The sequence below is a fragment of the Myotis daubentonii genome, chromosome 1, assembly GCF_963259705.1.
Source record: "Myotis daubentonii chromosome 1, mMyoDau2.1, whole genome shotgun sequence".
Classification (NCBI taxonomy): domain Eukaryota; kingdom Metazoa; phylum Chordata; class Mammalia; order Chiroptera; family Vespertilionidae; genus Myotis; species Myotis daubentonii.
This window is the reverse complement of record NC_081840.1, coordinates 203,339,177-203,366,929: the sequence shown is the minus strand read 5'-3', so window position 1 is coordinate 203,366,929 and position 27,753 is coordinate 203,339,177. Positions and strand designations below refer to the sequence as shown.

At 41.7% G+C, this 27,753-nt stretch overlaps 1 protein-coding gene across 3 annotated transcripts in view; it reads left to right on the top strand.

Annotated features, from left to right (window-relative positions):
* Positions 1-844: 844 nt before the first annotated feature.
* SLAIN2 (SLAIN motif family member 2) overlaps positions 845-27,753 on the top strand; it is a 71,262-nt gene continuing 44,353 nt past the window's right edge. The window contains exons 1-2 of one of the 3 annotated variants that reach the window (XM_059671750.1): positions 845-1,478; positions 22,904-23,052. In XM_059671750.1, coding sequence (XP_059527733.1) covers positions 1,090-1,478; positions 22,904-23,052 — 538 coding nt within the window. In that variant the 5' untranslated portion in view covers positions 845-1,089. The remainder of the gene's footprint in view (positions 1,479-22,903; positions 23,053-27,753) is intronic. The other 2 variants (XM_059671748.1, XM_059671749.1) reach the window with 2 other exon arrangements.

The window sequence follows — 27,753 nt, the reverse complement described above, 5'->3', positions numbered from 1 at the left end:
TCTCCTCTCTCTCTCTCTCTCTCTCAAATCAATGAGCACATCCTCGGGCGAGGATTTTTAAAAAAGTTTTCCCGATCCAAACCGCAGATTATGCATCAATTCACGGACAAAAGCAAGGAGAGAGGAGCGGTTTTCCATACCCCTCTTTTAAATCGGGACAACTATGTTTAAACCGATGAGATCATGCCTTTCAAAGTGCTTAGCACAGTGCCGTGCCCGTAGTAAGCTGTCCACAATTTATGGTTATTGTTTTGACCTTAGATCCCTCTTAATCATGTGGCTCTGCTTTCTCGTTTGCAGAGATGCGTCCCAGATGGTCCCTGAGGCTCCTACGAGCCCTGCCACCCTCCTGTTTCAAGGAGGCAGGGCATGAATGTTTGCTGAACCAAGTGAACAACTGTCTCTGCGCGGCCCCGGCTGGGCTGGGCGCCCGCCGAGAACCAGCACGGAGGGATTGAATACAGGTCCGCCCGCTGGCCCGACAAGCCGGGGTCTGGAGGCAGAGAACACCCCACGCTCCTCATCCAGGGCCAACAGGCGGGAAGGAGCTCGAGTCCGGGCTCGCGATCTCGGTCCCACGGGGCCAAGTCCACGCTCCTCTTTCGCCAAAGAGCCGGTCTTCGCAGCTCCCTCCCCGCCTGCGCCGGGAATGCCTCTCCCAGCCCAACCCGGCGGCGCCCCGCCTCCCCCGGCGGCTCGGACACGCCCCTTCCGGCGTAGGCCCCGCCCCCGCCGCGCCGCGAGCTCGGCTGCGGGTCCTTTCAGCGCCCGCCCCGGCCGAGTCCACCCTCGACGCTCTGAGGTCACCGACGGGGCCGGGCCGCGGGGGGCGGAGGGACGGAGGGAAGATGGCGGCCGCGGCCGGATATTGGCGCCGCCTCCCCCAATCCCGGAGCCGGCGCAGATGAGGCGGGTCGGCTGGGGCCAGCGGCGCTTCGGAACCCGAGCCGGGGGGACGCAGGCGGTGGGGCCCGGCCCTGCTCGATGCCGGCGCCTCGGCTAGAGTGAGCGGCGCGGCGGCGGCGGCGACGCCTCTGGGCGCCGGCTCTTTCCCTGTGGCTGCGAGTCCGAGCGGGCGGCGGCGCCGGGATGGAGGACGTGAACTCCAACGTGAACGCGGACCAGGAGGTGCGGAAGCTGCAGGAGCTGGTGAAGAAGCTGGAGAAGCAGAACGAGCAGCTCCGGAGTCGCTCGGGGGCCGTGCAGGGCGCCGGCTCCCTCGGGCCCGGGAGCCCGGTCCGAGCCGGCGCGTCCACTCCCTCCTCCGGCGCGGCGTCCCCGCGGGGCTTCCCCTTGGGCCTCCACGTCAAGGCGGGCGGCGGGGCCGGCTCGGGCCCGAGGCGGACGAGCGGCGAGGACCTGCGGGACGCCGCCTGCCTGCTGGCGGCGGGCGAGGGCGGCTTGCTGGACGAGGTGGAGCCGCTGCGGCCCGAGGAGCTGGAGCGCCTGTCAGGCTGGGAGGAGGAGGAGGAGAGCTGGTGAGCGCGGGGCGCCGGCCGCGGCGGGGCGGGGACGGGCCGGGGCCGGGGCCGGGGCCGGGAGCGCCCGCCGAGGGGCCCCCCGGAGGAGGACGCCTCACTGGGGGTCGCTGGACCCGCCCGGGACGGGGACTCGCGGTTCTCTGGCTTTGGCTGGGAAAGGTCAGCTGGAGTCGGGGGTTCGAGGCGTGCGAGCGGAAAGGGGGTGAGTAGCTAGTTGTGCGCTGGGTGGGGGACCCTCTGGGTGTGGGGTCCCGTGGGGGTCCGCGGGTTGGCACGGCCAGCGGGAGGAGTCGGGGGTGGGAAACCGCTTTGTGTGGAGTGAAGCGCCGGCTCTGGGGGGTGGTCCGGGCGTTTTGTGCGCCGGGAGGGGGGGGGGGCTGCTCGCGGAGCTGTCGCCGGGAGCCGGGAGCTGACAGTCGTGGTCCCGCTCGGTGCGGTGGTCAGCGCTCTGGACGAGTGGGCGGGGGGTCCGCTTCTGGCGGGAGGGAGGGACCCTTGGGGTGTTGGGGTGAAGCTTGCTTTGTGTGGGGAGCCGAGGGTGGTGCTGTTTTGTGTGGCGAGTCCAGGGGTGGAACTCTTAGAGCCCTGGCTCTTGTTTTTTAAAACAAGAATTGGGTTTGGCTTTTTCTTTTTTGGAGCTGGACAGTGACCACATCTATTTTTTCATTTTTAAAGAGGGTTCTTGGAAAGCCAAAGCTGTATTTTCACGAGCCAACTTCTTGATAAAATTGTGGGACCCACACTGGAATATCATCCCTTCCATAAATAGAAAGGACATAGGGGGCGGTTTCCCTCGTATTTTATTGCAACCGCATCAAGATGTCTATGGGAGATTCTTTCTCTGAATGTACCCCTTTGCAGCGTTTTCACTTTTACCCGAAATGCTCCTACTCCCGGCTGATATGGAAACTTCTAAGTTAGGGAAATCTAAGTCCTGCATGGACTCCGGCATTGCAGGGCCACAAGTTCACAGTGCGCGGGGCAGGTAGGAGCTTCGTCTGGATTCCGGCCACTCGCTAGTTGCATGACCTTGGGCAAGTTACTCTGAGCCTTATTTTCTTTCTCTATTTGATGAGAAAATAATCGTTCTTAATGCTAGATACAGCTGTGAAGATTAAAATAATCCATGTATGCTTTTAGCACTGTGTCTGACATGGTAAACTCTTCCAAGTCTAGCTGCTCTGACTCTTAAGCTTCGTTATTTAAATCAAGAAATATTTACAAGATCTTGTGGGAGATTCTAAAGGTTCTTAAAAGTTGATCCCTGTTCATTAAGGCAGTTCCAGGCTTGTTGGGAGCCAAGTTTTATGCAGTTAAATAACCTGGACGTATACAGAGAATTGCCAAAAAGAGTGATAGGAACATAAAGTACTGAGAGTGCTCAGAAATTGGGGAAAAAAATAATAGTCCGAAGTAGTTGAGGCAAACTTGAAGGATGAGAGGTGCCTTTGGAAGGAGGGAGAGTGGGAAGGAGACTTTATGCTCTGACAACTGCTAGAGCAGAGTCAGAGATATTTGTAACTCCCAATTAGGAAGGTTAGAATTACAGAGGTTCTCTTGAGTATATGATGTCAAGCCTTTATTTTATTGTTAAGTGATAACAAATATTATTAGAACTAACTATGATATTGACAGTTTTTCATATTAGTGTGAAATCATGTCCTCCCAAAGGAATCTTGGGTGTGTATACACTTTAAAAGAACCCAGAATCATCTAAATATCATCACATGCCTCTTCCAAGTGATGATAATAATGAGGACTAGATGCACTCATCAGCCCATTTTAGATTATGTATTATTAGAACACATGGACTCCACCTTGAGAAGCTGATTAAGTCGTGCAGCTTTGGTTTCTGAGTATAGGGTTTGTTGAGTAAGGCAAGTCTTCTTAAATACTATGCTAGAAGTTTCTTTTGACTGAATGGTTCCTGCTTATTGCTTTGATCCTGGCTACATTTTTTTACATTGTATACTAGTGGCCTGGTGCACGGATTCGTGCACATTGAAAGGAAATTAATTAGAAGAAATATTTTAATATTGCTATTCGCCCTTTCTCGATAATAGAAGTGTCAACCAAATTCACAGTCAACAGTGACAGATCGAAACACGCATGTGATTGGCACCAGCAAGAGCTTTATATGTATCTTGCATGCATGAGCCAACTTAGCCTTTTATAGATATAGAATAAACTTGCTTAATTAGACCTGCTTTCTGATTCAGCTAAACTTTTTCCAGCCCAGTGAAGCACCCCAACTTCTCTTTCAGGTCATTGTCAGCAACACAGGGCCAACAGATTATAACACAAAGCAGATTATTATTGTAGATCATGCAGGGACAACAAAGGGTAAAATGTTTAACTGCAGCAGTGTTTGACTATATTCTGCGCAGTGAGAAAACCTGAAGCCATTTTCAAGGTCCATCATTTCTTCTTTTCAGTCGGGTCAAGTTTCTAAGCTTTCTAAATCTCTGTTTTCTGGCTAATGAAAAGAAAATAGGATTCCACCAAGTCTCCTATCTGCCTACTCCAGGACTTCTGTGAGGATCCAATGAGATGAGGCACATGAAAACGCTTCACAGACATTTGGGTAAAGTGTAAAATGTTTGCACCTGGCTATAAAGCAAATCATGTTCCTGGGCTAAAGAAACTCCAAGGAGGCTAGTCGCTAGGGAGAGGAAGACAGGCATTACTATGTGACGTCATTACCCAGCGCCCACAGCGACCATTTCTGGGCTGGGCTGTGGGCCACATTTTGTGCCATCAGGTCTTGGGAGCGCTGGCTGCGATTTGGTGGAGTGTTGCTCTGGGGTGGTGGCAGGGCCTGTGTCCCACTTGGGGGAAGGTTTGTCAGCGCCAGGTCCGTGGTGCCATTTATTTTTTTATTTTTATTTTTTTAAAAATATATTTTATTGATTTTTTACAGAGAGGAAGGGAGAAGGATAGAGAGTTAGAAACATCGATGAGAGAGAAACATCGACCAGCTGCCTCCTGCACACCTCCCACTGGGAATGTGCCCGCAACCAAGGTACATGCCCTTGACCGGAATCAAACCTGGGACCTTTCAGTCCGCAGGCCGACACTCCACTGACCCAAACCCTCTAGGGCCCATTTATTTTTAAATGGCCAGTGCGCATCATGGCAGTTCCTGCGTTGAGCGTCTGCCCTCTGGTGGTCACTGCGCATCATAGCTATCGGTAGGACAGACACTTAGCCTTTTATATATATAGATATGTCATACTTTTTCTGAAAAAAATTGTGTGAGTTGAAAGTTTGATAAATATGTTTAAAACACTTTGGGATATGTGTTTGGAATATAGGTTGGAGGGGGTAGGTGTTAGAGGCAAGGGGAGGAAGATTCAGAGTCAAGAGTTTTTTTTCTTTCTTAGTAAGCTAAAAATCTACTTTCTGTAACGTATACCCATTGTACCTTCGTTTTCATTTGGAGAAATGTTTTACCCTCCAGTGTATACCATATAATGCCAGTCCTGAATGTGTCAGTAGATATTGTGTGAATAAATAGTAGTGGTCTGAGGTCAAATATATGTGGGAAAATGGAGGCTCAACAAAAATGAACAGGTTTTTTTTAATGCTGGGCTTTTTGATATGTGAATATATATTGAATATAGTAAATTTGTAAGTGTTATGGTTCCCTAAACTTACTTGAGCTCCTAAGGAACTGGTATCTATAGATCATATTTAGAAAACAGTGCTCTAGAGCAGTGGCTTTCACAGCTTTTTTTTTTGGTTTCAGCTTTAGGATAAGCACATTTTACATCATAGCACACACATGTGTATGAATAATTGAAGCAAAATTTTCTTACAACTATAGTTATTTTTAGTACATGTGGTACCCTCTAATATTTTCTGTTCTCTGTATTTAGGAAAAAAACTTGTTACAACCAGCTAAGCTGGTTTTGTGACCCATTAATGGATTGTACTTCTCAGTTTGAAAAACAATATTCTAGAACAAATAGGAAAAATCAGGAGAAAGGTACTAACATCATTGTGTATCATAGTGTGTCAGCCTATACCAGGAGTTTATAAACATTTTACACTGAACTGCATTTAATTTTTATCCATTTATGAGATAGGTATCAAGATCTAGGAAAGGAAACATAATCTTTCTCTAAAGCATCAAATGACACAGTAAATGATGGCATCAGTATTTGAAACCAGGTCTTTATGACATCAAAGCCTGTACTGTTCCCACTACTTTTTGCTTTATTCAGATATAATCTCTTTTCCACATGAATGATTTCTTAAAATATTTGAAGGCTACTATCATGAGCCTCTAACACAGTGGTTCTCAACCTTCCTAATGCCGAGACCCTTTAATACAGTTCCTCATGTGGTGGTGACACCCAATTTCATTGTTACAAATTGAACATAATTAAAGCATAGTGATTAATCACAAAAACAATATGTAATTATATATGTGTTTTCCGATGGTCTTAGGCGACCCCTGTGAAAGGGTCGTTCGACCCCCAAAGGGGTCGCGACCCATAGGTTGAGAATCGCTGCTCTAACACCTTCTCCCTAGAACTGTACTCAGCGTTTTAGATACTTGACCATACAGTGTGTGTTAGATATAATTGCTTGAGCTAAATGCTATTATTTTGAAACCAAATATTTAATAAATAGTTTTACATTCTGTTTTTTATGTTTAATATGAGCCTGTCAGGTCAGATACACTCTTTGTCTTGTCATGATATTCCAGATTGACAGTATTTCAGTTCTTTCCCATTATTTGGAGAGATATGCCTAAACTTTTTTCCGGCTTACTCTCTATGACCTTGCCTCAATTGATCAATTTCCTTTGAAGAATGTTTATTGGGCCTGTCCATTTGAACAAATTATTGGCAGAAAAACAAGCTAAAGAAGAATATTTCTGCCTACTCTTTGGCATCTAGTATCATTGCATATTTTGCTACAGTCTTTTAAAAATTTTTTTAATATTTTCATTGGCATGAAACAATCTTTTTTTTAAAAAATATATTTTATTGATTTTTTACAGAGAGGAAAGGAGAGGGATAGAGAGTCAGAAACATTGATGAGAGAGAAACATCGATCATCTGCCTCCTGCACACCCCCTACTGGGGATGTGCCCACAACCAAGGTACATGCTCTTGACTGGAATTGAACCTGGGACCCCTCAGTCTGCAGGCTGACACTATATTCACTGAGCCAAACCAGTCAGGGTGGCTACAGTCTTCTTGTGTTAACCCTCTCAATGTAATTTAAAAAAAAAAAAAAAAATATATATATATATATATATATATATATATATATATATATATATATATTTATTGATTTTTAGAAGAGAGGAAAAGAGGGAGAGAGAGAGACATCAATGTGAGAGTGAAACTTTCATCGGCTGCCTCCTGTATGCCCCTCCTGGGGATGGAGCCAAAACCCAGGCATGTGCCCTGACCAGGAATCAAATGGCAACTTTTCGCTGTATGGGACGACACCCAACCAACCAAACCACACCGACCATGGCTCAATTAATGTTTTTCTCTTTAAGTTTTTTTGTTGAGATAAAATTCACACACAATAAAATTTACATATTTAAAGTGTGTAATTCACTGATTTTTAGTATATTTGCAAAGTTGTGCACTTGTTACCACTATCTGATTCATAACATTTTCATCATTTCCACAAAACAAGGTTCTCAAGATGGATGGCTGCACAACAATATGAATGTACTTAATGCCATTGAACTACACACTTAAAAAGGGTTAACATGGTAAATTTGATAGTGTGTATATTTTGTCACGATAATGTGGATCAGAGACCTAAATGTATGGTCAAATATAAACCTTTCAGAAGAAAACATGGGAGTAAATCTCATGATCTTGGATTAGGCAGAGGTTTGTTAGATATGATACTAAAAGCACAAGCAACAAAAAAAAAGAATAGATAAATTGGACTTCATAATACTAAAAATTTGATGTTTCAAAGGGCTTCATCAAGAAATTGAAAGAAACATACATAGTAGGAGAAAATATTTGTAATTCATCTCTCACAAGGGATTAGTATCCAGAATATATAAAGAACTCTTACAACTTAACAAAGTAAAAGTAGGTAACTCAGTTAGAAAATGGACAGATAGTTTGAACAGACATTTCTCCAAAGAAGACATACAAATGGTTAATAAATACATGAAAAGATGCTGGTCATCATTAGTCATTAGACAAATGTAAATCAGAACCACACTGAGATACTAGCACATGGCTGTATAACAAAAAAGACAGATGACAAGTGTTGACAAGCATATGCAGAAATTGGAACCCTTGTATGTTGCTGGTAGGAATATAAAGTGGTCTAGCCACTGTGACAAATAGTTTGGCAGTTTCTCAAATAGTTAAACATGGAATTACAATTTTACCTAGTAATTCCACTTCCAGGTATATAACCAAGAAAAATGAAAACGTCCATATAAAATCTTACAAATAAATATTCATAACAGTGTTTTCTATAATAGTCAACAATCCAAATGGAAACAACCCGAATGCCCATCAACTGATGAGTGAATAAACAAAATGGGGTAATATTATTCAAATATACAATGTTTGTGTTTTCATGACTGGCTTTTTTCACATACCACAATGTCTTCAAGATTCATTATGTTGTAGCATGTCTCAGAATTCCATTCCTTCTATTTTGGTGTGTGTGTGTGTTTCATAATCCTCAACAGGCAAGAGAAAACAGCAGTTAAATCTTTCTGTTCCCAAACCTAAGCTTATATGATATATATGCTTATATTAAAATATGGAATTTATGTTTTTTTGTGGCTGTAAAAACCTCCAAAAAATTCAGCCTCCCAACTGTATAGTTCACTGTTGTCAACCATGTGCACATTGTTGTAAACAGATCCCCAGAACCCTCCCATCCTGCATGACTGAAACATTACACTCACAGAACACCAACTCCTTACCTCCCCTACCCACCCCCCCTTCCCCCCCTTTTCCCCAGCTCCTGGCAACCACTATTCTACTTTGTTTCTGGGTTTGAATGCTCTAGGTATCTCATAAGTAGAATCATATAGCATTTGTATTTCTGGGACTCACTTATTTCACTTAGCATAATATCCTCATGTTTCATCCATGTTGTAGCGTATGACATGGTTTCCTTTCTTAAGACGAATAATATTCCATGGTTTGTGTGTCTGTACCTGCATCTATCACATTTTCTTTATCCATTCCTTCACTGATGAACACTGGATTGCTTCTGCTTCTTGTGAATAGTGCCACTGTGAACATGAACATACAAATATATCTGTACAAGTCCTTGATTTTACTTTTGGGTATACACCCAGAAGTGAGATTGCTGGATAAAATGGTAATGCTGTTTAATTTTTTGAGGAAACATCATATTGTTTTATGTAGCAACTAGACCATTTTACATTTTCACCAGCATTAATACAAGGATTCCAATTTTTCTAGATACTTGCCGACATTTGCTTTGATCCGTTTTGATTTTGTAATATGAGGTGGGAGTTCGAATTCTTTTTAATTTTTTGCATGTAGATAGATATCCAGTTGTTCTTGTACCATTTGTTGAAAAGATTTTTCTGTTTCCATTAAACTGTTTTAGAATTCTTTTCAAAAATCAGTTACCTGGGGAGGATCCAAGATGGCAACAGATTAGGTGGAAGCTACACTTACTCCTCCCAGGACCAAACTGGAATTACAACTAAAGTGTAGTTGTAAAGTGAAAAGTCATCCTTAATAACCATGTGAAGAGTAGCTGGAGAAAAGCCTTATAACCAAGGACTTAGAGAGGAGGCCACGTCGAGACTGGTAGAAAGTGTGGAGGAGCGAGAGTGCTGGCCTGGCTCCCATTGGCAGCAGCTGAAGTTCTGGAGGGATATCTCAGCTGGGTGGGGGGAGAGGAGGGCTTCCCCTGAGAAATCTGGGGTCTAAACTCCAAGCCAGATTCCCCAGCTGAGAGTACCAGGACTGGGAAAGGTGCCCATATAACATCTGGCTGTGAAAATCAGCAAGGTTTCTGTCTGCCAAGGGGAGAGAGCTAGAAACACAGGCACCATCTTAAAGGGCCAATACACAAAATTTTGTTTGCAGCCACTCACCTTCGGCTCTGGCTTAGGGCAGGCAGAGCAGACTAGAGCTATGTGAAGAGAATCTGGGATTGGTGGCTCTGGAGAGAGAGCTGAGACATCAGCCGCCAGGATCCCTGTGCTGAGTCATGCCCCAATATGCAAAAGCCATCTTTCTCAGGGATTGCATTGCCCTTCATGCAGCATCAGTCTGGGGAGACGCAAAAGCCCCACCCATTGGAATCCCTCTTGCCCCATCCTGAGGAGCTTAAGCCCAACTGAGGAGTACAGCCTGAGGCTGAGGCTCTTTAAGTAAGTGAGCCTAACAGACAGCCTGCAAGCAGAGGCAGATCTCTGGGTACTTTGTGACTTTTGCTGATCTTCCCCTGGACCTGTGCTAGGAAAAGCAGACCTTGGTGCACAGCCTGGTCCTTTCCACACATACCCAGGCCCAGCCACAAACTGGATCATTGATAGCTCTAAACAGGTTGCCCAGAGCCAGTCACAGACAGTGTTTGACATTGGCCTGCACCAGAGTCCCTCCCAAGAGGCCCAGAACCAATACACTCAGTGGCCAAATCCAGACAACAGAGCAGGATCCTAGAAACATGCAATCTTCCAAAACTAAGGAAGAATCAGAGAATCTGGATAGACAGAACACAACTAGTGAAACTGAAACAGTAATAAAAACAAAAACAAACTCCCAACAGCCCTAGCTGGTTTGGCTGAGATGGTAGAGTGTCAGCCTGCAGACTGAAGGGTCCCAGGTTTCATTCCGGCCAAGGGCACATGCCCGGGTTATGGGCTAGATCCCCAGTTTGGGGCATGCAAGAGGCGGCCAATCAGTGATTTTCTCTCATCATTGATGTTTCTATTCCTCCCTCTCCCTTCCTCTCTGAAATAAATAAAAATATATTTTTTAAAAACCCAAAAAACAAAGAACTCCCAACAAATAAAAGCCCTGGACTGGATGGCTTTATAGGTGAATTTTATCAAATATTCAAAGAACTAACATTTATCCTTCTCACATTATTCCAAAAAATTAAAGAGAAGGAAAACTCCCAAGTTCATTTTATGAGGCCAGCATTATCCTAATTTCAAAACCAGATAAAGGAAGACATGACAAAGAAAGAAAATTATAGGCAAATATCCCTGATGAACATAGGTGATAAAATCCCTAACAAAATATTAGCCAAACAATCCAGAAATACATTAAAAATACCATACACCAGGATCAAGTAGGATTTATTCCAAGGATGCAAGGTTGGTACAATATCTAAAAAAAAAAAAGAAAAAAAAAAAAGGTGATACATCACATAAGCAAAATGAAGGATAAAAACGACATGATCATATCATTAGATGCAGAAAAAGCATTTGATAAAATCCAGCACCCATTTATGATACTAGTAAAAGCTCTCAGCAAAATGGGAATAGAGGGAAGATACCTCAACATAATAAAGGCCATCATCATACTCAGTGAGCAAAAATTACAAGCATTCCCCTTAATATCAAGAACTAGACAGAGATGTCCAATTTCACTGTTCTCATTGAACATAGTACTGGAAGTCCTAGCCACACCAGTCAGACAAGAAGAAAAAATAAAAGGCATCCATATTGGAAAGGAAGAAGTAAAACTCTCATTATTTGCAGGTGATTTGACAATACATGGAGAACCCTAAATATTCCACCAAAAAATTCCACCACTAGAAGTGATAAATGAATTAATTAAAGTAGCAGGATACAAAATATCCAAAAATCAGTTGCATTTTTATGCATCAGTAATGAACTGTCAGAAAGGGAAACTATAAAACAAGCCCATTTAACCAAAGATGTAAAAGACCTGTACTCAGAAAATTATAAGACACTAAAGAAAGAATGAAAAAGATATATATAAGTGGAAACCTATACTGTGATCATTGATAGGAAAAATTAAAATATTCATACTACTCAAAGCAGTCTACAGATTCAGCGCAATACCTATCAAGATACTGATGGCGTATTTCATAGAACTTCAACAAATATTCCAAAAATTTATGTGGAACCACAAAGACCCTAAATAGCAATCTTCAGAAAGAAGAACAAAGAGGAATCACACTATCTGTTATCAAACTACTTCAAGGCCATAGTCATCAAAACAGCATGGTTCTGACATAAAAACAGTTACACAGATAAATGGAACAGAATAGAGTACCCAGAAATAAATCCATACCTTTATAGTCAGTTAATATTCAACAGAGGAGGCAAAACCATACAGTGGGCTAAAGATGGTCTATTCAGTAAATAGACTATGGGTGATGGGAAAATTGGACAGATTTATGCAAAAAAAAAAAAAAAAAAGAAACTAGACCACTTCTTACACCGCACACAAGAATAAGCTCAGAGTGGATTAAAGACTTAAATGTTAGGCTTTAAACCATAAAAATCCTAGAAGAAAACATAGGCAGTAAAATCTCAGACATTCCTCATAGTAATATTTTTTCTGATATATCTACTCAGGCTAGGGAAGCAAAAGAAAAAATAAACAAATGAGACTACATCAAGCTAAAAAGTTTTCACAGTAAAGGAAGCTATCAACAACCCACTAAATGGGAGAATATATTTGCCAATAATACATCTGATAAGGGGTTAACTCCTTGCTGGAGTTATTTTTTTTAAATTATGTTTTAATTGATCTAAGAGAGGAAGGGAGAGGGAGAGAGAGATAGAAACATCAATGAGAGAGAATCATTGATTGGCTGCCTCCCCCACACCCCACACTGGGTATTGAGCTCACAACCTGGGCATGTGCCCTGACCAGGAATCGAACCGTGACATCGTGGTTTATAGGTTGATGCTCAACCACAGAGCCACGCCAGCTGGGCTGGAGTTATTTTTTTTAGCTGTAGTCATTTTTTGTGTGTGTGGATTCCTTAGGATTTTTTAAATAAAAGAATAAGTCATCTGCTAATAGAGATAACTTTACTTCTTTTCCAGTCTGCATGCATTTTGTTTTATCTACTTGCTGAATTGCCCTAGCTAGAATATCCAGTATAATGTTGGGTACAAGTGGTGAGGGCGGAATCCTTCAATGTGATTTTTATTGCTCTTTTATTTTTAACAATAATAATTGTTTACTGCGTTAACATATGACAGATACTATGCTAAGCACCTTATATATAGTACTTTCCTAATAACCCAGTATGTTCAAACTATTATTACCACTACCCCTTTTTTTGTTTTGTTTTTTATTTTTATTTTAGAAAAGCAAACAAGAATGTATTACCGCAGCAAAAATATACTTAGGAGAGTGAAACAAGAAAGGGCATAAAAGAAGCAACAGGAGAGCCTAGGCTGGGCTGCCTTAGCTCACTGGGAAGTCAGAGAAAAGGGGGAGACAGGTTCAGGGGATTAGCCCAGGATGAATTGCCATTACCCATTATTCCCCTGGTTGCAAGTCTCATGGGGTCCCTTAGAGGTTAGGGGATACATGCAGTAGGGGGTCGGGGGGAGGGGATGACACAGGCATATTCCCTGGAGGGAGAGTTCGCTGGGACTGAGCTGCTGCTGCCCATTACTCCTTTTAAACCCCCATTTTAAAGATAAGGAAATTAAAGCTTAGATTAAATAATTTGCTGTAGTCATTCAAGTACATGGCTGAGCTAGGATTTATGTTTAAAAGTTTTCAATCTTTACCTAATTTTCATTGTGTTATTTTTTATGTTAGTCTTAATAGATTTATACTCATTCACCTGTGGCTATTATATGCCCTCCCCCATCACCGCCATCAGTTCTGTCTTTTGGTCATTTGTCTTTAACAGCCTGAGGCCTATGAACATTTTTATTAATTTCTTTACCTAATGACCCCTTTATGTATTCATCATTCTTTTTTAAAAATTTTATTGTTGAAAGTATTACATATGTCTCCTTCCCCCCCCACCCCCCATTTACCTCTCCCCACCTGCTCCCGCCCCCAGCACATGCCCTCACCCCCCTACTGTCTATGTCCATTAGTATGCTTACATGCGTCCATACAAGTCCTTTGGTTAATCTCTTACCTTCCCCACCCTCCCCTGCCTTCCCTCTGAGGTTTGACGGTCTGTTTAATGCTTCTATGTCTCTGGATCTATTTTTGTTCATCAGTTTATGTTGTTCATTATTGTACTCATCATTCTTGTTCTAACCTGGCCTTTGGAGCTCCTGGAAGTCCAATAACATAGGAGCTAAGAGTCATGACTCTGGAACTAGATAGCCTGAGTTGGAATTCCTGCTTCCACCCTTGTTAGGTGTATGACCTTGGGTAAACCACTTAATCTCTGTACTTGAACCTCTGTTATCTCTGAAATATTGAAATGGGATATTTTCAGAGATTTCTTTGTGTTCTTACACAAAACCAGATGGTATAGCCTACTGTAGGCCTAGGCTAAATAGTATATAGCCTGTGGGCCTGGGGGGAGGAAAATAATTTTTCCTCTACCTTTCTGGATCCTTGGCTAACACATCCCTGTAATAAAAGACAGATTAACAACAGAAAAGCAAACAAAAGTTTAATAACATGTATACCTCTTGTACACATGGAAGTGACCTAGGAAAACCGAGTAACTTAAGCCACCACCTTTGAGTACCATCTTTAGCTCAAAACAAAAGAAGTTGGGGGTGAGTCAGTTATGGAGGTTATCAGGAAAAGCACAGTAAACCAGAGTAAGGTAGTTAGGCATGATTAAGTCATTGCCATCTGCATTGGTAAGAGTTTCTAGAGATAAGGTCATCCCCCTCTTCCTAGTACACTAAGGGAGATACCCTGACAAATGGAGATTTACTGTACAAATGTAAATGTCTTTTACAAAGAGTAACTGCTACTTCTTTTTCAGAGCTTCTCTTATTTCTGCTATTTCTTAAAATTAAACAGCCTGAAATAATTCTTGTCAGAGACATATTTGAGAATGACAAATTCTGTTCATCTACAGCTCCTACATTACAGCTTGTTATTTTTACGGAATACTAGGCAGTTGTAACACAATAGTAAGTATTTGTGTAATGTCTTACCCTAAGACATAGCAATTTCAACAGCATCACTAGGCCATAGGAATTTTTCAGCCCCATTATAATCTTATGGGACCATCCTCTTATATGTAATCCTCATTGTCTTGTAGCACAAGACTGTAGAGATCACTAGAGGCCTGATGCATGAAACTTGTGCAAGAGTAGGCCTTCCTTCCCCCGGCTGCTGGCACCAGCCTCCCTCTGGCACCCAGGACCCGGGCTTCCCTAGCAGCTCTGGCTTCGTCCGGAAGGTCGTCTGAAAGAATGTCTGGTCTAATTAGCATATTATGCTTTTATTATTATAGATTACTGTAGGCCAGTGATGGCGAACCTTTGGAGCTCGGCGTGTCAGCATTTTGAAAAACTCTAACTTTATTGTGTCACATATAGAAATTTTTTGATATTTGCAACCATAGTAAAACAAAGACTTATATTTTTGATATTTATTTTATATATTTAAATGCCATTTAACAAAGAAAAATCAACCAAAAAAATGAGTTCGCGTGTCACCTCTGACACGCATGTCATAGGTTCGCCATCTCTGTTGTAGGCCATACCACCATAGAGAATTAAGTGTCATATATATGTGTGTGTGTGTGTGTGTGTGTGTATATATATAGTATTTAGAACCATTCTTGGCACAAATTAAATGTATAAGTGTTAGTTTCATCATTGTCATCATCATATTCACTGTTTTATTATTTTACTTCCAGTCTCCCTTATCTTTCCATTGAACTTAAAGCGTTTTATTTTGGAAAATTTCAAAAAAACAAAAGTAGAGTGATAGTAAAATGAACCTCCATTTAACTTTTTACTCATCTTTAACACTTAACCAACTCATGCCATTCTTGTTTCATCTGTTCCATTCAAACCTCAACCACCTGGCATATTTTGAAGCCAATTCCATCCCAAACATCATACCATTTAATGGCTAAATATTGTAGTAGAAGATAAGGGCTTATTAAACATATTCACAATACCAGTTTCACACACCCCAATTAAAAATAATTCTTTACTATAAATATGCTCTGAATATTTTTAGGTTAAGTTTATATGGATTTGAATGTGAGAATTGATACTTAAGATTTAGTATCTTTGGAGGAGAAACCAAGATGGCGGCATAGGTAAACACCTTTACTTGCTGCCTCTCACAACCACATCAAAATTACAACTAAAAGGCAGAACAATGACCACCCAGAACTGTGGGAAAGCTGGCTGAGTGGAAGTTACACAGTTAGAGAGGTGAAGAAAGCACATTGAGACTGGTAAGAGGTGCGGAGGCACGAAAAGTGGATGTGCTGCTCTTTTGATCGGGAGGGAGATACAAGCTCCCGCTTGTTCTGAACTCCAGTTCCAGGCAAGACTCTGGGGGACCCAGACACATACAGGGAGAAACTGGACTGTCTGGCATTGGGACAGGAACACAAGGGTGGCCTTCTCACAGAGGTGCTCACAATGATCATTGTTCCTGCACAGGGGGTGTGGGATGCGGAGACCCAGGGACATCTCCGGTGCAGGGCTGACTGGTAGCCATTGCTGTTTGCTCTGTCCTGGTGATTCCCAGAGACCCCCGCCGCACCCAATTTACAACCCCACCGAAGCTGTGCGCGTGGGCTGTTGCATATGAATGGCCTGTCCTTTCTCTGCCTAAAACCTGTCAAACTGCAGCTGGGTCAGAGAACCCCAGAGCTTCCAAAAGAAGGCCCAAGGCCCGGCAGCAGCAGCCTGCCTTGCTTCACAGCTGGGCCTTATCTGGGCACCTCCAAACCCCATACAAAGAGAAGGAATCTACAGATGTCTCTGTAGCTCCTGCTGAGCGGCCCCAGACAGTGGCTGACCTTGCACCTCCTTGGAGATCCAAGAGCCAGTGTACCCAGTGGTCAGAGTGAGACCATACTGGATTACAACTCTTAACATCCATAAGAGACACACTCAAGGGGCAGACTCAGTGAACACCAAAGCCCCACTGAAGCAAGTCCTGCCTTATGAAGGTGTCTCCTGGACAACAGATCTTCCAGTGTAGACACAGCTGGTCATCACAGCCAGTTGGCCTGGAGCTCAATTCTTCCCAGTGATACCAACAGCAGTCAAGGGTTAACTACAACAAGACTGTGCAAACAGCCCACAAATGGGGTGCTTCAAAAGCGTCCATCTAGATGACTGGGGAGGCTGAGCCACTGGGCCCTATAGGACACCTACCACACAAGGCCACTCTGTCAACTCAAGGAAACTTAGCAGCTATCCAGTACATAGAAACAAACACAGGGAAGCAGCCAAAATGCAGAGACAAAGAAACAAGTTACAAATGAAAGAAATGGATGAAAGCAAAATACTAGATATAGAGTTCAAAACCACGATTATAAAGTTACTCAAGAATCTTCTAGAAACCTCCAAGAAGTTTAGTGAGACCCTCAAGGATATGAAAAAGGACCAATCAGAAATTAAGCATACATTGACTGAAATAAAGAATAATATACAGAGATTGAACAGCAGACTAGAGGATCCCAAGAATCAAGTCAAAGATTTGAAATATGAATAAGTAAAAAACACCCAACGAGAAAAGAAAAAAAGAATCCAAAAATATGAAGATAGTGTAAGGAGCCTCTGGGACAACTTCAAGCGTACCAACATCTGAATTATGGGAGTGCCAGAAGAAGAGAGAGCAAGATATTGAAAACCTATTTGAAGAAATAATGACAGAAAACTTCCCCTACCTGGTGAAAGAAATAGACTTACAAGCCCAGGAAGCGAAGAGAACCCCAAACAAGAGGAATCCAAAGAGGACCACACCAAGACACATCATAATTAAAATGCCAAGAGCAAAAGACAAAGAGAGAATCTTAAAAGCAGCAAGAGAAAAACAGTTACCTACAAGGGAGTATCCATATGACTGTCAGCTGATTTCTCAATAGAAACTATGCAGGCCAGAAGGGAGTGGCAAGAAATATTCAAAGTGGTGAATAGCAAGAACCTACAACTAAGATTATCCAGCAAAGCTATCATTTAGAAATGAAGGTCAGATAAAGAGCTTCACAGATAAGAAAAAGCTAAAGGAGTTCATCACCACCAAACCAGTATTATAGGAAATGCTGAAAGGTATTCTCTAAGAAGAGGAAGAAGAAGAAAAGGTAAAGATAAAAAATTATGAACAACAAAGTGGCAACAAATATATATCAACAAGTGAACCTAAAAATCAAATGAATAAAAAACTTGATGAACAGAACAGATTGGTGAATGTAATAGAATCAGAGGCATGGAAAGGGAGCAGACTGACAATTCTTGGGGGGAAGGGGTTGTGGGGGATATGCGGGAAGAGATTGGACAAAGAGCTTACACCTATGGATGAGGTCAGTTGTGGGGTGGTGGGGGGAGAAGGCCTGGAGTTGGGTAGGAACCAGGTGGAGGGGAGCTAAGGAGGAGAAAAAGAGGAACATCTGTAATCTGAACAATAAAGATTTAAAAAAAAGATTTAGTATCTTTAGTACGGATGGAAGGGTATTTCTTGCTGTTCTGTCAGAACCAAAAAGCATAGGAAAAGTTGCATTTGAGTAGGGTAAAGCGAAAGCCAATGAAGATACTTAAGTGAAGTTTGTTGGGGAACAAGTGAAAAATAAAGTTGAATCATTGTATTTAGAGACCATACTGTGGATAGATGGCCTGTGAAATCTAGGAGGAGATTTTTTTGTTGTTGTTAATCCTCACCCAAGGATATTGTTCCATTGATTTTTAGGGAGAAAGAGACAGACTGAGAAACATCAGTGTGAGAGAAATAGATTGGTTGTCTCCTGCACAAGCCCTGACTAGGGCCCAGGCGAGGGAGGAGCCTGCAACCAACGTATGTGCCCTTGACTGGAATTGAAACCTGGGACCCTTTGTTTCCCTGGCTGACACTCTATCCACTGATCCAAACCGGCTAGGGCTAGGAGGAGATTTTTTGAGTGTTCAATATTCTTGAGTGTTTCAATATTCTTTTTTTAATTTTGAGAGAGAGAGAGAGAGAGAAACATCGATAGGTTGCTTTCCATGTGCGTCCCAACTGGAAACCAAACCTGCAGCCTTTTAGTGTATAGGACAAAGCTTCAACCTAACTGAGCCACATGACAAGGGTGAGTGTTGCAGTATCTTCACAAAATGCTGTTTTGGAAAGATTAGTATTCAGTAGTATACAAGTGGGAACAGAAGGCACAGTTACCTTTATGGGCTAGGAAACTGAGCTACTGAGCTTTACCAACTTCTTGTGCCCTGAAGCATGTGATAAAACTGGAATCCAAACCTAAGTATTGAGTCCATAGTGGTACTCTTTACTTTTCATTCCAACATCTTATAATTGACTCCATGAAAACCATCAAATCAAGATAAGTGATTAAGGATCAGATTTGTTTAGTTCCTCTTATAAAACATTTACATTTTAAAAATATTATTTTGGCCCTAGCTGGTTTGGCTCAGTGGATAGAGCTTCGGCCTTTGGACTGAAGGGTCCCGGGCTTGATTCCAGTTGTGGGCTCCATCCCCAGTAGGGGGCGTGCAGGAGGCAACTGATCAGTGATTCTCCCTCATCATTGATGTTTCTATCTATCTCTCCCTCTCCCTTCCTCTCTCTGAAATAAATAACATATTAATAAAATATTATTTTGATCTTACTAACTTTCTTATACGAGAATATAGACATTTGGGGCCAGATAATTATTTGCTGTGGGGGCTGTCCTATCCATGGTTGGATGTCTAGCAGCATCCCTGGCCAAACAACAATGTCTCCACACATTGCTCAGTGCTCCCTGGGACAAAATCACCCAAGTATGTCTTTAAAGAATAGATTATGGTGTCAAATGTAACCAGAAATAATTAGTGCTCTATTGCAGGAGTAAGAATTCTAGTAACTTTGCTCTATATCCTATATAATAAAAGGTAATAATGCAAATTGACCCTAAAAGCAGAACGACTGGGAATGACTGGTCACTATGACACACACTGACCACCAGGGGCCAGACACTCAATGAGGAGCTGTGCCCTGGTGGTCAGTGCACTCCCACAGGGGGAGCTCTGCTCAGCCACAAGCCAGGCTGATGACTGCCAGCACAGTGGTGGTGGCGGGAGCCTCTCCCGCCTCCTCAGCAGCACTAAGGATGTCCAACTGCAGCTTAGGTCTGCTCCCTGCTGGTAAATGGACATCCGCCGAGGGCTGCCGGGCTGCCAGAGGGATGTCTGACTGCCAGCTTGAGCCTGATCCCCCAGGGAGCGGGCCTAAGCCAGCAGGTGGTCATCCCCTGAGTGGTCCAAGACTGTGAGAGGGCACAGGCTGGGCTGAGGGACACCCCCCCCCCCCCGAGTGCACAAATTTTTGTGCACTGGGTCTCTAGTACAGTTATAAGTCATAAAATAGTAAGGTTCTGAAAATTAGGAAAAACGAAAGTGGTTATGTAATTTATTGCAGTAACTTGGACACTATTTAAAAGTCAAAGTGCTAGAATGTCAAAACAACAGGCTTAAATTAGGACTTTCTGGGCAAGCTGGGATGAATGGTTACGCTAGGAGTATTCAAACACTTACTGAAATCTATAAGTAGAGCACTATGTTAACATGATAAGTAGTCAGAACTGTGGCATTTGGAAAGCCTGGTGTAAAAGGTAAGACTTGAATTGATCTTGAAGTAAGACTTAGGATTTTCTGTTCAAAACTCAGGGACTGGAACGACTTGGTCTTGCTAAAGGAGGATCATGTTACGTGCTACAACCCAGCTCATGTGTCTTCTGGCAGGTTTAAAGTACTTTGAAACCACACCCAAAGTTTCCCTGACTGAAGAATAATTTTGTGCCAATACTATGTAGGCCCGAACCCTCTGACTTTACTTGAGATAGTGACAGGCACTGAAATCCAGAGGTTAGAGTGGTAGAAGATAGTTGGCATGTCAGGGGATTATTGAATCAGTCTCCTCTTTTCATCACTCTAGGAATGGAACAGTTGCCACATTAACTTTTAACTGTAAATGGAAGCAAGGAGCATTCTCTATTGCTAGTTAGGGGAGTAAATGTAGGAATAGTGGGGGGAAATTATACATGTAAGATCAGCAGAACTTATTTTCAGATTTTTGGTGAGAGTAGGACATAAAAAAGATGGAGAAATTCAAAATTACTCTTAAGTTTTTAGCTTTTCTAACAAAGAATTACAGTGCCATTGACAAAAACAGGAAAACTATAATTCATAGGTATAGGGATAAAGATGGTGATGTTTTAGTTTGATTTTAAATGATCAGTGTTTCATTTATTTAGTTTACAGTAGTTTCTGTATTTTTAAATAAGCTACAAGCACCTTACAACTTTTTTATAAACAGCTTTATTAAGATATAATTTGTATACTATAAAATTCACTGGTACCCGTGTAATTTATGTACTATAAAATCATTGTGTAATTCAATGTTTTAGTATATTTACAGTCATGACACTTAGCACAATTATCACTACCATGTAATTTTTGAACATTTATATCACCCTAAGAAGAAACCTCATCCCCATTCCTATCTTCAGCCATAGGCAACAACTAATCTACTTCCTGCTCCATGTTCTTTTATAGATATTTCTTATAAATGGATCATACAATATGTGTTCTTTTGTGTCTGGCTTCTTTCACCGAGTATGTTTTCTGAGGCTCACTCATGTTGCTTGCACTTTTTAAAATGAGTTTTACAGCTAACTAGAGGCTCAGTGCACAAATTCATGCACCAGTGGGGTCCCTTGGCCTGGCCTGTGGGATCAGGCCGAAACTGGCTCTCCGACATCCCCCAAGGGATCCCGGATTGCAGGAGGGTGCAGGCCAGGCCAAGGGACCCTACTAGTGTACGATTGGGGCTGGGGAGAGATGCGAGAGGTTGGCCAGCCAGGAAGGGACCATGAGAGGGCTCCAGGGTGTGTCCAGCCCGTCTTGCTCAGTACCGATCAGCCGGACCCCATCAGAAAGCTAACCTACCAGCTGGAGCGTCTACTCCGTGGTGGTCAGTGCACGTCAAAGTGAGTGGTTGAGCAGCCTTAGCATATCATTAGCATATTATGCTTTGATTGGTCGAACGGACAACTAGACACTTAGCATATTAGGCTTTTATCATATAGGATAGTAGAGGAATATACTAAGTACACATGAGTCATGAGGATAAATTGTGTGAAACCAGTAGTGCAGGGGAAAATTATATATTGAAAGAGTGGTGGTAATATCACGAAGTGGGTTTATGAATGTGTGTCATCTATAGACTTTGCTTGCTAAATACTTGCTAACATAGAATATCAGTATATGATAATTATCGCATTGAAAGCTGGGATGCTGAGGTAGGTATTTGTTATGAGATATTTGCAGTATTTAAGTTGGAAATAGAATGAATCCCATTGGTTTAATTTTGAGTTATTTCATAAATCGGGATTCTATCTCATTATTTTTGTCCAAATAAATATGAATTGTGGACTAGAGAAATCATCATTTTCCCTGTTAGTCTTGGTGATCTAGATCAGATATGAGTGACAGACCTAAGTTATAGATAGGGAAGAAGATCGAAGGGATGGAAAATGTACATAATGCCATTAGAAAGTATTTTGTCAATTCTGGTACTATAGGGATATATTTAAAGTTTCAATTTAAAACCACTTTGGTTAGAATTCAAGTAACTTCATGTTTTTCATACGGATTCACATTTGAAATAACATCTTGACATAATAGGGACTAATCTGAGAAAAAATTACGAAGTAGGAAATTTAAGTGTACCCCACCCCTCTGTTCTGCTCTCTTTCTTTTTGCGAACCTTACCCAGGAGCTTATAAAATACCATCCCTTCTTTCCTTCGATTGACGTAATTTTATAAATTAATTCATATTAAGTTATTAAGGACTTAAGTGTTGCTTTTCTCTGACACATTATTGTTTGAAAAGAGAGAGGGCTACAGAGTGGGTGCTGCTTAACTAAATGGAATGAATTACTTATGGTAGGTTCTTGTGTGGTTTGTGGTCGGAAGGGAATTGGGAAGTAGAAAGGCATTGGGACTCTAGTGTACTAATGAAAATAGAATAAACTATTTTAAAGATAGGTGTTTCCTCATAGTTTTTATAAAGAGAGTAAAAGAAAAATAAGACATTTTTGGATTAGACAGTTGGCCTCCTTTGGGTTCATTTAGTAGTTGAGATTTGGGTTTATATTGATGGTTATAGTGTCATTTCTTCCTGTGCACAAAGTAAAATGTGGGTGATTTTAAACATACTCCATTATTTTTACTCCCCTCCTCCATTTAAACCTACCTAAAAGGATCCCTATCTTTTAACCTTGGCTTAATAATGAATGTTACCCTTTTGTTTTTGTTTTATTTTTCTTCTAGGCTGTATTCATCACCAAAGAAAAAACTTACACCAATGCAGAAATCGGTTAGCCCATTAGTTTGGTGCAGGCAAGTTTTGGATTACCCAAGTCCTGATGTTGAATGTGCTAAAAAATCTCTTATCCACAAACTTGATCAAACCATGTCAGGTATGCCTATAATTTCACTTGTAAATTCATCTCTTTGCTTTCTTTAATAACAAACAAACAAAGACAAAAAACACCAAATATATGTTGCAGTTTGTTTTTAAGAAGGCAATTCTTTGCCTGGTAATGTTTTTCAAATCTCATTGTGCATGTCATCATGAGTTTTTGCTATATGCACATAACATTGTTCTGTTTTTTTATTTTACTCTTTTCAATCTCATTTTTATTTAGCTTCATTCTAAAGAAAATATTCAAGAAATATTGGATTTTATGTTATGTGGGGGTTTTTTTCTAATACAAATGAAAACAAATAACTACTTTTAAAATGTTTGTCTAATTATCTCACCACCTTGTGGAAATTCTGATGGGATAGAAAGATACAAGTTAAGACCTTGTTCTCACTCTAGCACTTAGTTACTGTGTGACTGTGCATTACTTAATCAGTTTTCTCATAAGAATAGAGAACCTTGTAAAGTTGTTTTAAGGATTAAATATAATGTTTATGAAAGAGCCTAGCATGTTTTCCTGATTCACAGTGCTTAGTAAATGTATTCATTTCCTTTCCTTGTTATGTTTTTCTTTTAACTTGTCATTTAAAGTTTAAATTGCTTTTATGCTCTTTTGTTTATGGCATTAACAAAGCTGGCAAAATATAACTGTGACTGTGGCATTTAGTGTACCATGCCAGTGTGGGTAGAAATATAGGAAAAATATTACTGACTCTTTCTTGGAATTTGTCTCAGTCTCTTAAGAATGTTACTGTTCTCTGGAATACTCTCACAGGAAAGGATTGATGTGTGAGTACTAATCCAAAGTAGGTTTTTGAGTTCTTTGGTTTATAATTTACTTGGCAGTGATTTATTTAAATTTGCTTATTTTGGCTTTATTATCAAAATAATGAGTTCTCTTAAACTGTAAACTGAAAATGGTCAGGGGAGACAAAGAGGAGACTAAACAGTTAAATGGGCATACAGTAAAAATGCAGTAGGTTGGTTGTAAGGAGTTTGGTTATTATATGAAAACTAGTGGCCCGGTGCACGAAATTTGTGCATGGGGCTGGGGTTCCCTCAGCCCAGCCTGCACCCTCTCTAATTGGGGACCCCTGTGGGATTGGGCCTAAACTGGCAGTTGGACATCCCTCACAATCTGGGACCACTGGCTCCTAACCGCTCACGTGCCTGCCTGCCTGATTGCCCCTAACCTCTCTGCCTGCCTACCTGATAGCCCCTAACTGTCTACCTGATTGCCCCTAACTGCCTCTGCCTGCCTGCCTGATCTGCCCTAACTACCCTCCCTTGCTTACCTGATCTCGCCCCCAACTACCCTCCCCTGCTGGCCTGATTGCCCCTAACTGCTTCTGCCTCAGCCCCCACCACCATGGCTTTGTCTGGAAGGAAGTCAGACATCCGGAAGATGGCCGGTCAACTCGGTCTAATTAGCATATTACCCTTTTATCAGTATAGATAGATTATTATAGAATAGGATTGCTTAAATTGGGGGGTAGCCTTTTTCTTCAGGAGGAGATGCTCTTGGCAGACAAAAATGCATAATCCCTATATCTGGACTGATAGCCGTCATATGCACTATATTGCCAAACCAGTCATTGAAAAATTGAACTGCTTTCTTACACTTTACACCAAACAGCTGTTGCCCTTAAAATTCCTCCTCAGCCCCACCTTAGGTTCTGCCTTCGCAGTTCACCCAGATTAGGTTCTAATTGGTCAGTTTCTATGCCAGTCAGCGTCAAAAGCTCCGCCTCATAGGCAGTCATTGGCTCCTCACAGTTCACACAGATTTGGTTCTGATTGGTCGGTTTCTATGCCAGTTAGTGTCTCCAGACCTATCTCCGAGGCTGATCAGCAGTCCCTGTGGAGGCCCAGAGAGAAAGAGAGGCACGGCTGCTGGCCCGACCCGGAGAGAAAGAGAGAGGCAAGGGCTGATCAACAGCTGCCACGGAGGCTACGGATCAGACCCTGCCTCTCTGTCCAGGCCTCTCTCCGGGCCTGATCCACAGCCTCCTCAGCAGTCAGTGCTGGGTCGCTGCACCCACAGCGGTGGCAGTCAGTGCTGGGTCACCACAGCAACCTAGAACTGACTGCAGGACTGACTTCCGGTCGGTTTGAGTCTTCAGTCGTTTTGGGCGTTACGGACCCTGGGTTTTTATATATTAGGATAACATCTGGATATGATTACAGTGTTTCTGAGCCTATATTTACACTAAAGTTTTACTTTTCCTCTGTATGGAGAATCCCTTTGTAAAAAGCAATAGCCTTTACGTAGTAGTTTTTAAATGTTTTCAAGTGTTTTTAGAATTATATCCTGGAGCTTGATTTAAGTTACATTCATAAGAGATTTTTGGAAATATGTGGACAAGCTAGTATTTCACAATTTAAAAACAGCTGGCCTGGCCGGTGTGGCTCAGTGGTTGAACATCAACCTATGAACCAGGAGGTCACAGTTTGATTCCCAGTCAGGGCATTTGCCCATGTTGCAGGCTCAATCCTCAGTGTGGGGTGTCCATGAGGCAGTCAATCGGTGATTCCCTCTCATCATTGATGTTTCTATTTCTCTCTCCCTCTTCCTTCCTTTCTGAAATCAATAAAAATATATTTCTTAAAAAATTGGAAATTTTCTAATTAATTTCAGTTAGGTGCTATTATTTAGACATATATTTACTAGTAAAATACTTTTAGGAGCAATTTTCTAGTATTCTGTCTTACCTTAGAAATAATGTAAGTACATTTTACAATTTAATTAAAAATTTTCAGCATCCACCCCAGCTGGTGTGGTTCAGTGGATTGAGCATCATCCCATGCACTCAGAGATCACTGGTTCAATTCTGGGTCAGGGCACATGCCCAGGTTGCAGACTTGATCCCCAGTAGGGGGTATGCTGGAGGCAGCCTATTAATATGATGTTTGATGTTTCTATCTCTCCCCCTTCCTCTCTTTCTAAAGATCAATAAAAACATATATTTTTTACAAATTTCATCATTCAGAAGTTATATGTTAATAATCTACCATGTGCTAGATATTTTTCTTAACTCTAAGGATATAACAATTAATAAAATAGTAGAAAAAGTCCCTTTCTGGAACTTATATTCTAATGGGGAAGCAGACAATAAATAGATAAATAAACGTATAAAACAGGGGTTGGCAAACTTTTGTAAAGAGCTGGATAATAAATAGTTGAGGCTTGTGGGCTATGTGGTCTCTGTTGTAATTTCTCAACTTTGCTCTATTGCAGAAGTAGCCATAGTTAGTACATAAATGAACAGGCATGGCAGTATTACAATAAACTTTTTTTTTTAATATGTTTTATTGATTTTTTACAGAGAGGAAGGGAGAGAGATAGAGAGTTAGAAACATCTATGGGAGAGAAACATCGATCGGCTGCCTCCTGCACATCTCCCACTGGGGATGTGCCCGCAACCCAGGTACATGCCCTTGACCAGAATCGAACCTGGGACCCTTCAGTCTGCAGGCCGACGCTCTATCCACTGAGCCAAACCAGTTTCGGCCCAATAAACTTTATTTACAAAAATAGGTGGTGGGCTGGATTTGACTCACAGGTTATAGTTCACCAATCTCTGGTTTAAAACATCCTAAGGAATGGGAACTATTAGCAATTGATAATTATCAATTTAGACTTAGAGGAGAAAAACCAAAGTTGTTACTCCTCAAAAATAACAGTTTGAGTGAGTGGCTTTTTGCTTTATTACAAAGGGTATTAAAGATAGTAGGAGTGTGTAAGAGAAGCTGTTGCTCTTGTACTAGATGTAATCATGTACTAGATCTGTTTAACAGTGTCTATATTCTATAGCCATATATGCACGGAGCAACAGCTAGAGCTATAAGTATAATGTATACTTGAAGGAAAAATAACTTGGCTATTTCAAGTCAGAACCTTGTAATCATAAACCCCATTTTTCCAAGTTGGAAGAGAGCTTGTTTTTTTAAAATGTGTTTTTTGGTAAGCCAAAGAGAACTTCTTCGCAAATCAGACTCAGCTTCTCTGCAGGGCACTACCACCTGTTCCTAAGACGATGTTCTCTGGTTTTTATAGCAGTGCATTATCCTTTTTACCTTCTCCAACCCTTTCTGCTGTTTTATTTTCAGTCTCCTTTGAATGTTCTTCCTTCGCCCTCTTTTGTGTGTGTGTGGTAAAATTTACGTAACATAAAATTTCCCATTTTAACCATTTTTAAATATATAGTTTAAGTATATTTAATGTAAGTACATTCACAATGCTATGCAACATCACTACTGCCCATCTCCGAACTTTTTCATCATCCCATGCTAAAATACTGTGCCATTAAAACTTTATATTCTTCCTCCTCCTATCTGGCCATCTTTTTCTTTCTTTCTTTTTTTTTTTTAACCTCACCTAAGGATATGTTTTTCATTGATTCCAGAGAGAGGAAGGGAGAGGGAGAGAGAAAGAGAAACATTGATCTAGAGAGAAACATTGATTGGTTGTCTTACCACGCATCCCAACCAGGATTGAACCGACAACCTCAGTGTGTGCCTTTACTGGGAATCAAAACTGTGACCCTTGAGCGCAAGGAACACTCTAACCACTTCGCAGCACTGGCCAGGGCAATGAAGCCATCTTTTAAGTTTAGGGTACCCCCGGTCTCTTTTTTGCCCCACTTCTCTCTTTTTGGGTTATTTCATCCATTCACATGGTATTCAGTATCATCTG